Source organism: Pseudorca crassidens, chromosome 12 (genome assembly GCF_039906515.1).
Source record: "Pseudorca crassidens isolate mPseCra1 chromosome 12, mPseCra1.hap1, whole genome shotgun sequence".
Classification (NCBI taxonomy): domain Eukaryota; kingdom Metazoa; phylum Chordata; class Mammalia; order Artiodactyla; family Delphinidae; genus Pseudorca; species Pseudorca crassidens.
Window position 1 is genome coordinate 66,505,082 of NC_090307.1, and position 13,573 is coordinate 66,518,654.

The 13,573-nt window shown below is 57.8% G+C and overlaps 1 protein-coding gene across 3 annotated transcripts in view; it reads right to left on the minus strand.

The window, feature by feature from the left end:
- The window catches only part of PPM1F (protein phosphatase, Mg2+/Mn2+ dependent 1F), a 28,876-nt gene extending 16,016 nt beyond the window's left edge, over nt 1–12,860 (minus strand). For 2 of the 3 annotated variants that reach the window (XM_067700024.1, XM_067700022.1), the window contains exons 1-3: nt 12,790–12,860; nt 7,832–8,074; nt 2,700–2,821 (exon numbers count right to left, since the gene is read on the minus strand). In XM_067700024.1, the coding sequence (XP_067556125.1) occupies nt 2,700–2,821; nt 7,832–8,073 (364 nt within the window). In that variant the 5' untranslated portion in view covers nt 8,074; nt 12,790–12,860. Of the gene's footprint in view, nt 1–2,699; nt 2,822–7,831; nt 8,075–9,061; nt 9,222–12,789 lie in introns of all 3 variants that reach the window. The other variant, XM_067700023.1, reaches the window with a different exon arrangement.
- Nucleotides 12,861–13,573: the final 713 nt, after the last annotated feature.

Below are 13,573 nucleotides of genomic sequence, written 5' to 3' on the forward strand. Positions count from 1 at the left end.
GAGACCTGGGCAAATCTCAGGGAACCACACTCAGTGAAAAAAGCCAATCCCATGTGATTCCATTTATACGCATACTTGAAACGACAAGATTATAGAGATGGGTGGCTGTCAGGGGTTAGGGTGGGGAGGGGGTATTACGGTAGCCATAAAGGTAACACGACATCCTTGTGGGATAAGATTACGTCGTAACACGACATCCTTGTGGGATGAGATTACGTCACGATCCTAGTCATGATATTTCACTAGTTTTCGAGATGTTACCATTGAGGGAAACAGGATAAAGATGCAGGGGGTCCCTCACTGTTATTTCTCACAACCGCACGCGAGGCTATGGTTACCTGAGTTTAATTTTAAAAAGTTAAAGGGTGAAACAGAAATAGACTTTGCAAGCATATGAGATGCTCATGTCACGACATTAAAAAAAAATGATATTAAGAAAAAATGTGAAAAAAAAAGAAAGAGAGGAAATTACACATATGGTTTGATCATGAGAACGTGAAAAGCCTTTGACCCGCTTGGGCCCAGAAGATAAGAGGCGAGAAAGGCATAAACCCCATAAGGTCAGCAGTGGGCATCCGCAGGGCTGGGTCCGCGGCTGAGGCTTTTCCTTAAAGACACTTTTTTGTGCTTTTCCCATATTCCACTACAACCAGGAGCTGGTTTTAAAATTCGTCCATAAATGCTTTGCTACTTCTCCCTTCGAGAATGGGGCCTAATCCCCTCCCCTTGAGGGCAGGAAGGAGGACCTCGGCCCACAGACTCCCGAGGCCGAGGCCGCTCAAGGCAACTGCTTGCTGGGGCAGGGCGGGGCGGCTGGAGGCTCCACCTGCCCGGCCACACAGAGGTCTCAGTCATACCTCCGCCCTCAGGAGTTGATTCTTTTTTAAAAAAATTAATTAATTTTTATCTGTGTTGGGTCTTAGTTGCGGCATGCAGGATCTTCTGTTGTGGTGCACAGGCTTCTCTCTAGTTGTGGCGTGTAGGTTTTCTCTCTAGTTGTGGTGCATGGGCTCCAGGGCGTGTGGGTTCTGTAGTTTGTGGCACGCGGGCTCTCTCACTGAGGCGCATGAACTCAGTAGTTGTGGTGCACGGGCTTAGTTGCCCCGCGGCATGTGGGATCTTAGTTCCCCGACCAGGGATCGAACCTGCGTCCCCTACATTGGAAGGCAGATTCTTTACCACTGGACCACCAGGGAAGTCCCAGGGCAGTGATTATTATAACACTCGAGTAATGCCAGTTTTGCAAGAATGGCTTCGATAGACTGATTTGACTGTGTTCTACTCCCATGACAGGGGTGAGCTGTTAAGGGCGGCGGGCCCAGGCCTGCTTGGAGGGCAGGGCCGGCCGAGATGTCCTTCCCCTTCCCCAGCCCGCAGGGCCCCCAGGCCTGGCTCTAGGGTGTCAGCTGCGCAGTTCCTTCCCGCCAGCAGGTGGCGCTGACTTCCCGCTGGACGTGGGCGGAGCTGGCGGGGCGCCCCTTTGTGGGCCGTGCGGGCAGCAGGCTCTGCACAGGACAAAGGCGGTCTGTCACCCGCACAGCCTCAGGGCAGGAATTCGGAGCTGGGCTGGGCTGGGCTGGAACGCAGCCGGGCGGGGAGCCAGAGAACAGGGTGGGGGGCGAGGCCACGTGTGTCCCCCCCCCTCCTGGCTCTGCCCTCCATGTGGCATTAATGCCGAGTTTAAAGGGACATAGCTGGATAGTAATTATGTGAGTGGTGGAGGTGTCAGGTAACCATCTGCGATGCATAAAAGGACCGAATCGACACATTGTGCACTTAAGTTACAGTTACAAGTCAATTATGTCTCAATTAAAAAACAAACAATAATAAAGCAACACTGTCCAATAGGAAATGGCAAAGGAGGGGAAATCTGCTGAGGCTCCAAATGCCCCCCACCCCCTGCCCACCCCAGGGCTGGACCCCAGGACCCACCCTGCTTCTCTGCATCCCAACTGGCCCACAGCCCCGCACCTTCTCCAGCAGGTGTGGAGGAACTGAGACCCTGCTCAGGCGGGGCTCACCCAACACTCTGCCAGGGCCTGGCCCACAGGCTCTCGCTCTCTGCAGTTCTGGTCCAACGTGAACCGACTTTTGGGTGGAATACAGTTGGAAGGAACTACTAAGAAAGGGACAGAAAGGCCTGCAAAACAAGGGCCCTGCCTGATCCAAGGCTCATTCCCATCCTGGGCTCCTTTGGCCGCTGACTGCTGTCCCCGGAACAGGACACAGGCCTCTGTGGCACCTCCCCAGGCTCTCAGGGACCCTCAAGTCTCCACCTGACAAGGGTCCCAACCTGGATCAGCTGAGACACGGCCCGAGCTCTGGGTTTTCTACCACTGGACCCCGGGACCAGCTCTCGCATCAGCACCCACTTGTCACCCACTGAAGTGGAAGAGCGTGTGGGTGAGGCCCACTGGCACCTCGGGCTCCTCCTGTGTGACCCGGGACAGGGCTGTTTGTCTCCCGGGCTGCGGCGCTCACCCCGCTGGCTCCATGCTGGGGAGGTCTCTCCCTGTGACTGGTCTCTGACACCCTGTCGTAAGCACACGAGCCCGGCGCTGCCCACAACCCCTCTGTCCACCAGAAAAACGGGAAAGGAAAGGGGGGCCAGGTGAGCCCTGACACTCCCCTGCAGCCTGGCCCCCATCTGGCTGGAGAGTGTTGCCCAATAAGCCCAGGGCCCCAAGAGGGAGACTCACGGGTCACAGGGGCCTCCTCTTCCTCCTGCTCCGGCAACTTCCTGAACTCAGAAAGGTCCGTCTGCAGCAGCTGGGAAACTGCCTCGTGGGCCAGGCAGGCAGCAAGTGGTGGCGGAGCGCTCCTGGGGGCACAAACCCGGAGTGAGGGGCTGGCTCCTCAGCAGGAGCCAGCACCCCAGAGCCTGCCCCACACTCCAGGCAGAGACCCCCAGCCTCTTTCTGCTGCCGGAGGCCCTTCCAGAGGTAGCGGTGACCGCTCACACTCCACGTGCACCCACGACAGGCAGGTCGGCCTCTGGTCCTCGTGCTGGACGGCCATCCACGCAGTACCATTTATGGGGCCCTCACTGGGGCTGGTGGGGAGGGGGAGTCACAGACGTGCGAGCTGCCTCTCTGCTGGTCACAGTGGCCAGGCCAAACTGCCTGACGTCCAGCCTTATACCAGCTCCTGGTACCCAATACCAGCTGGGGACCCTTGGGGGTTGGGGAAGTCCTATAAGTTGAACTGTGTCTCCCAAAATGTGTATGTTACAGTTCTAACCCCCAGTGCTTCAGAATGTGACCTTACTTGGAAATGGGGTCGCTGCAGATACAATGAGTTAAAATGAGGTCCCACTGGAGTAGGCTGGGCCCCTAATGCAGTAATGTTGGTGTCCTTATCGAAAGGGGAAATTCAGACAGAGACCCACAGGGAGATGCTCTGTGAAGGTGAAGACTGGTGAGCTGAGCCTATAGCCGAGGACTGCCAGCAACCGCCAGAGGGACCAGCCCAGCCGACATCCTGCTCTGGGACCTCCAGCCCCCAGAATCCTGAGACAATACGGTTCTGTTGTTTAAGCTGCCCAGCCCGTGGTGCTTTGTCACGTACGCCCCAGGAAAGGAATCCAGGGAGCGTGGGACCCATGGGCAGTGTCTGGAAGATCAGGCTGTGTGCAGCCCAGGGCGTCCCTGGGCAAGGCAGGCTGTTGGGACAGCTGGTGAAGGGGAACCTGGGGAGGCAGCATGACCTTGGTGTGGCTTGAAGAGAGACATGATATAATCCAATTGGGCTTTTTAATTTTTATTTTATTTTTAAATTTTATATAATTTTTTTTGCACTTTGATTATTGTGCTTTGCTTTATTGCACTTTGCATACACTGCAATTTTTTTAACATCTTTATTGGAGTATAATTGCTTTACAATGGTGTGTCAGCTTCTGCTTTATAACAAAGTGAATCAGCTATACATATACATATATCCCCATCTCTTCCCTCTTGCGTCTCCCTCCCTCCCACCCTCCCTATCCCACCCCTCTAGGTGGTCACAAAGCACCGAGCTGATCTCCCTGTGCTATGCGGCTGCTTCCCACTAGCTATCTATTTTACATTTGGTGTGTATATATGTCCATGCCAGTCTCTCACTTTGTCCCAGCTTACCCTTCCCTCTCCCCGTGTCCTCAAGTCCATTCTCTAGTAGGTCTGCGTCTTTATTCCCGTCTTGCAATTGGGCTTTTTTAGACTTCCTGGCCTCATCTTGGAGGGTGGGCCTGGCAGTGGATGGGAGGGGACAGAGCAGGCATTGGGCAGGGGACCGGGCGGGTCCACAGTGAGTCTCAGGTTCCACTGAGGTCAAGAGGCCTGTGGCCAGTGGGCACGTGGTCCGGGTGGATGAAAGGGGTGGGGCAGAGAGCAGCCGGAGCAGCTGGAGAAGTGGGGTGACCCCAGGGGTGCCACCTGGGGCCGAGTCTGGGAAGCAAGACCTCGCTGGCTGCTACCAAGGTCAGACAGGCTGCGCAGAGCAGAGCTGAGGGTCAGTGCAGGCAGGAGCCGGAAAGCAAACAAGGGGGATGGGAAGCCTCCAGTACGGGACAAGAGGGACACTAGGCAGCTCCGGGAGGTCGGGGGGTGGAGAGACCGAGGCCAGTGGGAAGCACTATAGGAAATTCTTTCCACAGGCTCCAGGGCCTGCCCGCCTAGCCCCCAGCCTCGGGGGCCCGCTCCAGCCACAGAGCCCCCTGGCTCCCCGAGTATAAGGGGTGGCTCCATCCCCCAGCTGTCCCTGCAGCCTCTAGGACTCATCCTGCATCCTGACCTGTCCCCGAAGTCTGGGCCAGGTGGGTGGGCACATCCCTCTGGGCGTCCCGGTGTGTGTCTACAGATGGCCTTAGGGATCTACTGGGATGAATTTGTCATTTTTTAAAATGAGATAGTGACTCAGGGGAGCAGCCTCTGGACCTGCCTTTAGAAAACAACCAGCCATGGACTTCCCTGGTGGCACAGTGGTTAAGAATCCACCTGCCAATGCAGGGGACACGGGTTCGAGCCCTGGCCCGGGAAGATCCCACATGCCGCAGAGCAACTAAGCCCGTGCGCCACAACTACTGAGCCTGTGCTCTAGAGCCTGCGAGCCACAACTACTGAGCCCACGTGCCACAACTACTGAAGCCCACGTGCCTAGAGCCCATGCTCCACAACAAGAGAAGCTACCACAATGAGAAGCCCCAGCACCACAACAAAGAGTAGCCCCTGCTTGCCGGAACTAGAGAAAGCCCGCGCGCAGCAACGAAGACCCAAAACAGTCAAAAATAAAAATAAATAAATTAATTAAAAAAAAAAAAAGAAAAACAACCAGCCAAGGCATGAGAAGTGTGTTCCTCTGCTGTGTGGGGATTTCCTGCCAGCCTCTGGGCTTTCCTTTTTCAGGGCGGGGAGAAGTGCACCTCTGCTCCCAGCGCTGGGGGCAGTGAGGTAGCTTCCGGCCATGGGGAGAGGACAATGCCTGGATGTGGTCCCCAGCCTGGCTTCCTGGCCGCCCTCCCGTCTCATCCAGGGGTCCTGCCTGGTGCCCCGAGGCCCCTAAAGATGACAGCGATGCCTCGGAGACCAGGACCAGGTACCCAAGAAAAAAGAACCACTCTTATCTGGCCACCTCGGGGTTTCCAAGGAGCCACCAGTCTAGAAGCAGAAATGAAAACGCACATCAGTGGCCACAGTGTCAGGGACGCACCACTTAGGAACCTGAGAGGTGACCGCTGACCACAAGGGGAGGACTGGAGGTAAATCACCGCAGTCCCGACCTCGTGATCTGACTCCTGGACAGTCTCACACAGGATTCTATTTACAACCTGAAAAACCCCGCGGACCAACACACTCGGGCCTGGATAGCCAAGAGCCTGCACATGAGCTGCTGGGACATGAGGGTAGGGGCCCCGACCGCCAGATGTGTGTAGACGTGTGACACGTGTGATATCTGTGTCTACACAGTAAAGAAATACTAGGGAAAGACAAAAATAAATCCATTAAAATGGCTGGAAAATATGAGACTTTAAAATTCCTTCAAGGTTGGGAATTCCCTGGCTAGTTAAGACTGCGCTTGCACTGCCAAGGGCCCAGGTTCGATTCCTGGTCAGGGAGCTAAGATCCCGCAAGCCGTGCGGCGGAACCAAAAGAAAAAAAAAATCCTTCAAGGTGGATTCATGGGGGGCCTATAGGGGCCATGGGGGCCCACCTGCACCACCCCTGCCAGCCTCAGGCTCTGGGGCTGTGAACCCTGGCCTCTCGCCGATCACCGATGGTCTCAGGCCTGCTATGTCATCTGCTAATTAACGGGAGCTCATTCACCCCCTGTGCTCAGGGCCTGGCGCTCTCCCCACTCCCCCAGCCTCGCCCGCTGCTCGGCCTTGAGGGGCCCCGCTCCACCTTGAGAGTTCCCCCCTACTTGAGGGGGAAACTTGAGGCACCCGCCCTCCCCCATAACTAAACTCACCCCCCAAGGCCCTGCCCGCAAGAAGGTCCTCTCGCCCTCCTCATGCCTGGCAGGGGCACCAGCCCTGCCCAGTGGCTGCTGGGGATTCAGGGCCCCTCAATGTTCCTTCTGTCCCCCAAGTGCCACTGTGGTGCCTGGTGGGTGCCAGGCCCTCCCTCCTCTGCACTCCCAGCCCCTCGTCTCTCCCACATCCAGCACCCAGACCGCCAATGTGGCCTCGTCAGGCCCCAGGCCCGCTTGGCTCCACTGATCTGCTTTACGGCACCTGCCTCTGAAATATTTTCCCAAAGCAAAACAAAGCAGCCCGCATCGCCCTCTGCACACACCACACCGAGGGACAGCTCACTGGCATTTCCCCCAAGCTCCATGGACGTGGCCCTGGAGTGGGCCCGTAGCCTTTACGTTCCTATCTCTGACTGTTATGGGGCCTCGGGTCCCACCAAGCAGGTGCCCCAGGGGTGCGAGAGGGTGGGGCTGACCTGCCACGAAGAAAGAGCACTTGGGGACACGGAACGCCACCGCAGAGGCTGGGGCGTGTCCCAGCACAAGGGGTAACCCAGTGACTAGCACTGGTGGGTGCGGCCCCTGGGGAGGGATGAGGTTCACAGGGGACGAGTGACCCACCAGCCCTCACCCATGAGCCTCCCTTGTGGCTGCCGGTGGTGCACGTCTCCCCCGACACCTGCCAAGCTGGTCGTGTCCCTCTCTGAACCTTGTCTTCACGGCCTGTGAAACAGGGACAGTGCCACCACCTCTCAGGTCTTGGTGGCCAGGGGACTGCCAGGCCTCAGGCCAGTCCCTTAGCCTCTGCCTCCCTGACTGCGAGACAGGATAGAAATGGGACCTACTGCTAGCATCCATCAGGGGTTGAACTGTGTCCCCCGGAAAGGTCCGCTTAAGTCCTAGTCCAGTGGCTCAGGACGTGACCTTGTTTGGGATTAGGGTCTTGGCAGGTATAAGATGAGGTCACACAGGAGCAGGGCCCCTAATCCAACAGGACTGGTGTCCTTACAAGAAGACGAGAGACACAGACAGACAAGGAGGATGCCTGGTGACAACAACAGCCAGTCTGGGGTGATGTGTCTACAGGTCAGGGCACATTCAGGACCAGGTGACACCAGAAGCTAAGAGGAAGGCCTGGAGCGGCCCTGACTTCCGGCCCCCAGGACAATGAGACGGGGCACTTCTGTTGCTCTAAGCTGCGTGGTCTGTGGCGCTTGGCGGTGGCAGCCCTGGGAAACCCACGGGGCTGGCAGGGGAGTTCTGCGCAGAATGTAGTCAGCAGGAGCGGAAGGCAGGGGGTGAAGGCAGCCAGGGTGAGGGTCGTGCCCTGTGCTCCCTTCCCCCTTCCATCCTGGGCCACTGTCCCGGCACCCACACCGCTCACCTGCTGCTCAGGAAGCCCATGGCCAGCTCAGCCAGCTCGCCTTCCACCTCCTCCTGGCTCAGCATCGTCCCTGGGACCTTCCATGGCAAAGGGCTCTCTGGGCCCAGCGGGGCTGGGAAGTCGCGGAGGAGCTCGTCCAGGAAGCTGGGGGTCTCCTCTGCCTTCTGGCTGTTCTGCTGTGGGGTTCCCGAGGCCATGCCCAGAGCATCCTGGGGGGCTGCTGCTGGGTCACTGGTCTTCATTCTGGGGAGAGACGTGAGGGTTGGCAAGAATACAGTCGATTGGCGCCCTACAGTGCTGAGCGCCTCACTTTCTTTGCTTCCCCTTGAAGCATTGAGGGGCAGGCGCCGCACCAAGTTCGGGGCTCCAGGCAGAAAGGCGGGGCCCCCAGACCTCACACAGTTCCGGGGCCCACGTGGGAGGGACAACCCTGAGAGGGGACCTGGGGGAGCCCAGAGAAGTGGCTTCAGGAGACAGAGCCCGGGGCAGAGGGATGTCCTGAAGGAGGAGGAAGGCATGTTCCTGGCAGAGGACGGCTGGTGTGGCCAGAGGCAGGCAGGAGAGGGACCCAGGGCCAGGCCATGGAGGCAGGTGGACACGGCCAGAGCAGGGGTTCCACCTGACGCCGGACCTGGGCAGCAGGAAGGTGAGGAGGTGATGCCACTGGGCCTGGGAGCCTGGAAGTCATGCCCAGAGCGGGGCAGGGCTACCTGATGGCACGGTGGCAGGGCCATCGTACAGAGGGCGTGTGGGCAGGAGGGAAGCAGAGGGTTAACCCAGGAGAGTCAGGGCCTTTGGGACATGGTCAAGCCTTATAAGTCCTCTCAGGAGGAGTCCCAGGCCTCCTGAGGCTTAAAAGGTTTGTCCATGTCCACAAACACCCCGACCGTCCTGGGCTTCAAATGGGCTGGAGGATGGGGGATACAGGGGGCTCACTGCCCACTGAGGATCAGAGCTCCTAACTCAGCACAAGTCTCCTGGAAGAACAGAGACAGGACACAGCAGACAAGCAGGCATGGGGGTGAGGGGGAAGGGGAAGTAAGATGTGTCATCAGTGGAGGGTCTGGAGGGCAAAGGGTGAAGAATTAAGAAACAGGGAATTCCCTGGAGGTCCAGTGGTTAGGAGTCGGCGCTTTCACTGCTGGGGCCTGGGTTCGACCCCTGGTTGGGGAACTAAGATCCCACAAGCCACGTGGCACGGCCAAAGAAAGAAAGAAACAAACACAAAACCTCTCTCATCTGTCAGCGAGGAGAATTGGAAGTTAATTTCTTGAAGTAGACACACATGAATAACACAGGAACTGGGGCGCTTGTGATGGAAGGTTCTGGGGACAGGCTCCCAGTCATGGCCATCCCTCCTGTCTGCTCACAAGTGAGTGACACAACACAGCTCCAGGCCGCAAAAAACAAACAGGGAAACAAATGAAGGACGTAAGATAAAGAACAATCAGGTGAGAGCAAGCTAGACACTGCGTTATAAACACAAGGGTCCGAGACTGTGAGATGGGGGGCCGGGCCGGGCGCCGTGGGGGTGGTAAGGGCAGGGAGGAGGCAGCCAGGCGGGCCTGAGCCAACGATAAACAACAGGAAGGTGGCGTGAACTTCCCAGGAAGCTCAGACACCCTTGGGCAGGGAAAGAGGCCAAGCTGCCTCTTCTGCCTGTGAAATGCTCTGGCCTGTTGCATAGAGGAGAGAAATGTGAGTGACGCAGAGCTGTCCCAGGCAACACTGGCCCCAGCTCCCCTGCAATTCTGAGTCCAAACAAATACGAGGCCCTGAAATTGCTGGTGGCCCAAAGCACGCTCATTAGATACGTGATTAGGGTCAAATGGTGCTCACTGACCTCCCAGGGCGCATGGGAGGGCCCACAGCCGAAAGCAAAGCACCGAATTCAGGCCCTTCACCTTCAACCTCGCTGATGGTGGTGGGTTTTTTTGGGGATGCAGGGGCCTCCTTCTTGCCTCCCAGCCTTGGGATGCTGTTCCTTGGGCCTGGACCCCAGTCCCCCGAGTCTGTTTCTCGGTGGGTTGGGAGCCCCCCCCTCTGCAGCACCAAGGCCTGGTCTCCGCTGTGCCCCTGTGCCCACCGCTCCATGCCCAGGCATGACTGTGTACCTAAGGGGTGAGGGCTGCTACTCTCATGGCCTGGCCTAGCCCCGCCTTTGCTAGACAGGTGGGCATCACCAGGACCTACCAGGCTTGTTTTCGCATAGCCTGGCAGAACAAAGGGCCAGGAAATGAGCCGGGACAGTGGGGTAAGGGACAAGAGTAACTTCCTTCCTTGCCATCTTCTTCTCAACCAGCTCCTGGATCTGTGACCTACCCCAGCTGATATGAGCCCGGGGCCGAGATGACAGCGCGAGGGAGAAATTCCTGCCCAAAGGGGCCCAGAGGCAGCCCTGGGAGGGTCAGGAGGGGCAAGGGCAGGACCATAGCCCTGAGCTCTCCCAGGACCAACTGAGGAGCCAGTCAAGAAGGATGGAGGCCAGCAGGCAGGCAGTGAGATGGGGGGATGCGGCGGGGCTGGGCCTGGTGTGGGGGGGAGACTCCTGAATGAGGACCTGGAGGGGGGGTGTGGGAGGGACACTGGGCCGCCAGCCCCCACTGCCACCTGCTCCACCGGTCTGGCCAAATGTGGCCTGAGGCCAGGTCCTCCAGCTCCTGGAACGAAGCCCCTCTGCACTGCTCATCAGCAGGAATGACAGTGCTGCAGCTAATACCCGCCAGGGGACTGCAGGGCCGCCACCCTCTGAGCGCACTTCCGCTACCACCTCTTCTTGCACCCCCCCCCCAATACCCCGTGTTATTACCCTCACCTTTCAGGCGAGGCATCAGCGAAAGGGCCAAGTTACCCAGCCAGGGTCCCAGTCAGGCCAAGGTGGGACTGCGGAGCCCGGCTGCTAACTGGACAGAACCCCGCCCACCCCTCATGGGCCGCCGACCCTGGGGCTGGCCGCTCCCAGGCCCCTCTTTCATTTCTGCGCCCATCGCCCAGGTGCAGCCCTGAGAGCTCCGGCCCTGCCTCTGCTGAAATCCCCATGGCTGGGGCACAGCCGTCTTCACGGCTCTATAGCACTTCTGCTCGCATCTGACTTGTAAAAGCCCATTTTTCTTTTTTTTCCGTTTAAAATATTTATTATCCTCCAGGTTAACCGTTTTGACTTCGAAGCTCAACCAATGTGTGTTTGTACAACTGTGTTTTTCTCGGCAGTATGGACAAGATACTTGTCAAGTCCTGTTTGATTTCAGAACAGGAGTGAAGAGAGAAACAGCAATCTTTAGGAAGGGAAACTGCATCACTGTTACAAAAGTATTCACAGTTAAACATTTTTCTGCAAACATTTTTCAGCAAACATTTTTCTGCAAGTAGAGAGCCTTATTCCTTCGTTCATAAACAAACACTGGGAAGAGTATGGCAGAAACCCTTCCAGATATTTTCCCAGATATGTATTTTTTTCTTTTTAAAACACTTATGGTAAACTATACATAACATACAATTTATCATTCTACCCTTTTAAGTGTACAGTTTTGCTGCATTAAGCACGTTCACATTGTTGTGCAAATGTCACTTTTTACAGGCTTGACTTCTCACAAGATTATAAACTGTACTCCCACACCCGGTCTCTCGGCTGTACCACAGCCCTCCGTGCAAGGCCCCTTTGTGCACGGCTGCTGGCACATGTGGGCAGAGGGAAGGTGTCGGCCTCCTCCCAACACCCTGCAGCAGATGGTGTGGGTTGGGAGGTGCAGCCTGAGGCCTGGCCCCTTGAAAGAGGAAGTTAAGACACTCTACTAAAGGTGGTGGGCAGCGAACAGGTCCTAAGGACAGGGCTGGCTTCAGGCCATATCACAAAGGAATTCTAGGAATGAACGTGTGGAGGTTTGCAGAGTGGCCTGCATCCTGTTTACCTCTCACAACTATGCTGAGTACACGCTGTTGGACTCAGCCAGGTTGCAGTGAAGAAACAGACTCAGGGAAGGTCAGCAACCTGAGGCCACACAGGCAGGAAATGGCAAAGCCGGAATCAGGTGGGGTCTTCCCACGCCTTTGTCATTTCCAGCTCAGTTGCAGGAGGAAGAGTGAACTGTGACAATAGGCCGGATATGGCACAAAAGCCAGCAGTGAGCTTCATGTTCTATCTCCCATGGTGGGAGCACAGCTCACCCACAGAACTCGTGCCAGGGAATGTCATTAGGATGTGTCACTCAGGACGTGTCACTCAAGACATGTGTCCAGCTGAGTGGAAGGCTGCGGGGAGGCGTCCATCACCATTGACTAGGCCCCACTATGTTAAGCCCTGCACTAAAATCCCTACAATCAGCTGCCATATCTCCCTGTTGCACAGAGAGGCTAAGGGGCTTGCCTGAAGTCACACAGCTGCACTGCTGGAGCCATGGCCTCCCTACCGGAGGTTCAATCTCATACGCGTCTCGCTAAAGCTGCTGTAGCCCAAGCACTGGCTTTAACTAAAACACCTTAAATACGCTTGGGGGAGGGCCGGGTGGGGGCAGGCCAGGGGTGGAGGCGCTGGGGCAGAGCTGCAGTCCGGCAAAGGTGCGGGGGCTTCTGGGGTAGGGGTTTGGGCAGGGGCCCGGCCAGATGCTCCCATGCGGGCGGAGGGGAAGGAGGAAGCCCAAGCATTGGGGGCACGTCAACCCTCAGCACCCCATCCTGCTTCACGGCCCTCGGCCCCCCGGCTCGGCCACACCCCCGCGAGCCCAACCCCCACCGTTGCACCCTGGGCGCGCAGCCCCCAAGCCCGCCCCGGGCTCCCCGGGTCCCGGCTGCCGCCCCCGCTTTCAGCCCCCACTCGGCTCCCAGCCCCTCGCGGCTCCCCATCTCGGCCTCCTCATCTCCCCAACCCGCCCCTGCACCCCTGGCGCCGCCGCCGGAGCCTCCCCGGGCGCGTCAGCACCCCGCCCGCGCCCCGCTGCACCCCGGGTCCCCACGGTCCTCACCTGCCACTCGGCCGCCCGGCGCCCTCTAGCCGCTCCCAGCCGACCCCGCCCACTTCCCGTCCGGCCACCGCGGACGCCGCGCAGGCGCAGTCGGGCCCAGGCGGGAGGGGCCGGCCTCTGCTGCCTCCTGGCGGCCCGCTGCGCGCGCCGGCAGCCCCACCCGGAGGACGAGCGCACCTGCGGCCTGCATCCCGGCCATTGCATCAGGTCTCTACCTGTGGTGGCTGTGTAGATGGGGCGGTGCCCAGAAATTAGGCAACTTGCGCAGTCAACAGACGGTTAGCAGCAGAACAGGGATGCGAGCCCACACTGCCGAGGGCCCACGACACTTTTAGGGACGGTTAGCTTCCAATGGCCACAAACACACACATTTAATATCTACAGGTCTGAAGATCAGAAGCCAGTAAGGTCTCAATGGGCTAGTTCAAGGGTCATCAGGGTGCCTTCCTTTCTGGGAGCTCTAGGGGAGAAGGTTCTCCCTCCTTTTTCAGCTTCTAACTGCCCCGCCCCTTGGCTCATGGCCCCTCCCACCTTCAAAGCCAGGACCGAAAAGACCCTTGTGATGACCTTGGGCCACCCAGATGACCCAGGATAATCTGTTTTAAAATCAGATGAGCAACCTTAATCCCACCTGCAGCCCTGACTCCCCTCCACCACGTCATCTAACAGCACCGTTCCAGGGACAAGGACCTGGACATCTTTGGGGGTCATTTTTCTGCCACCTTAGAAGCCCAGGGGAAAAAAAAATATTTTTTGGCTGCACCACACGGCTTGTGAGATCTTA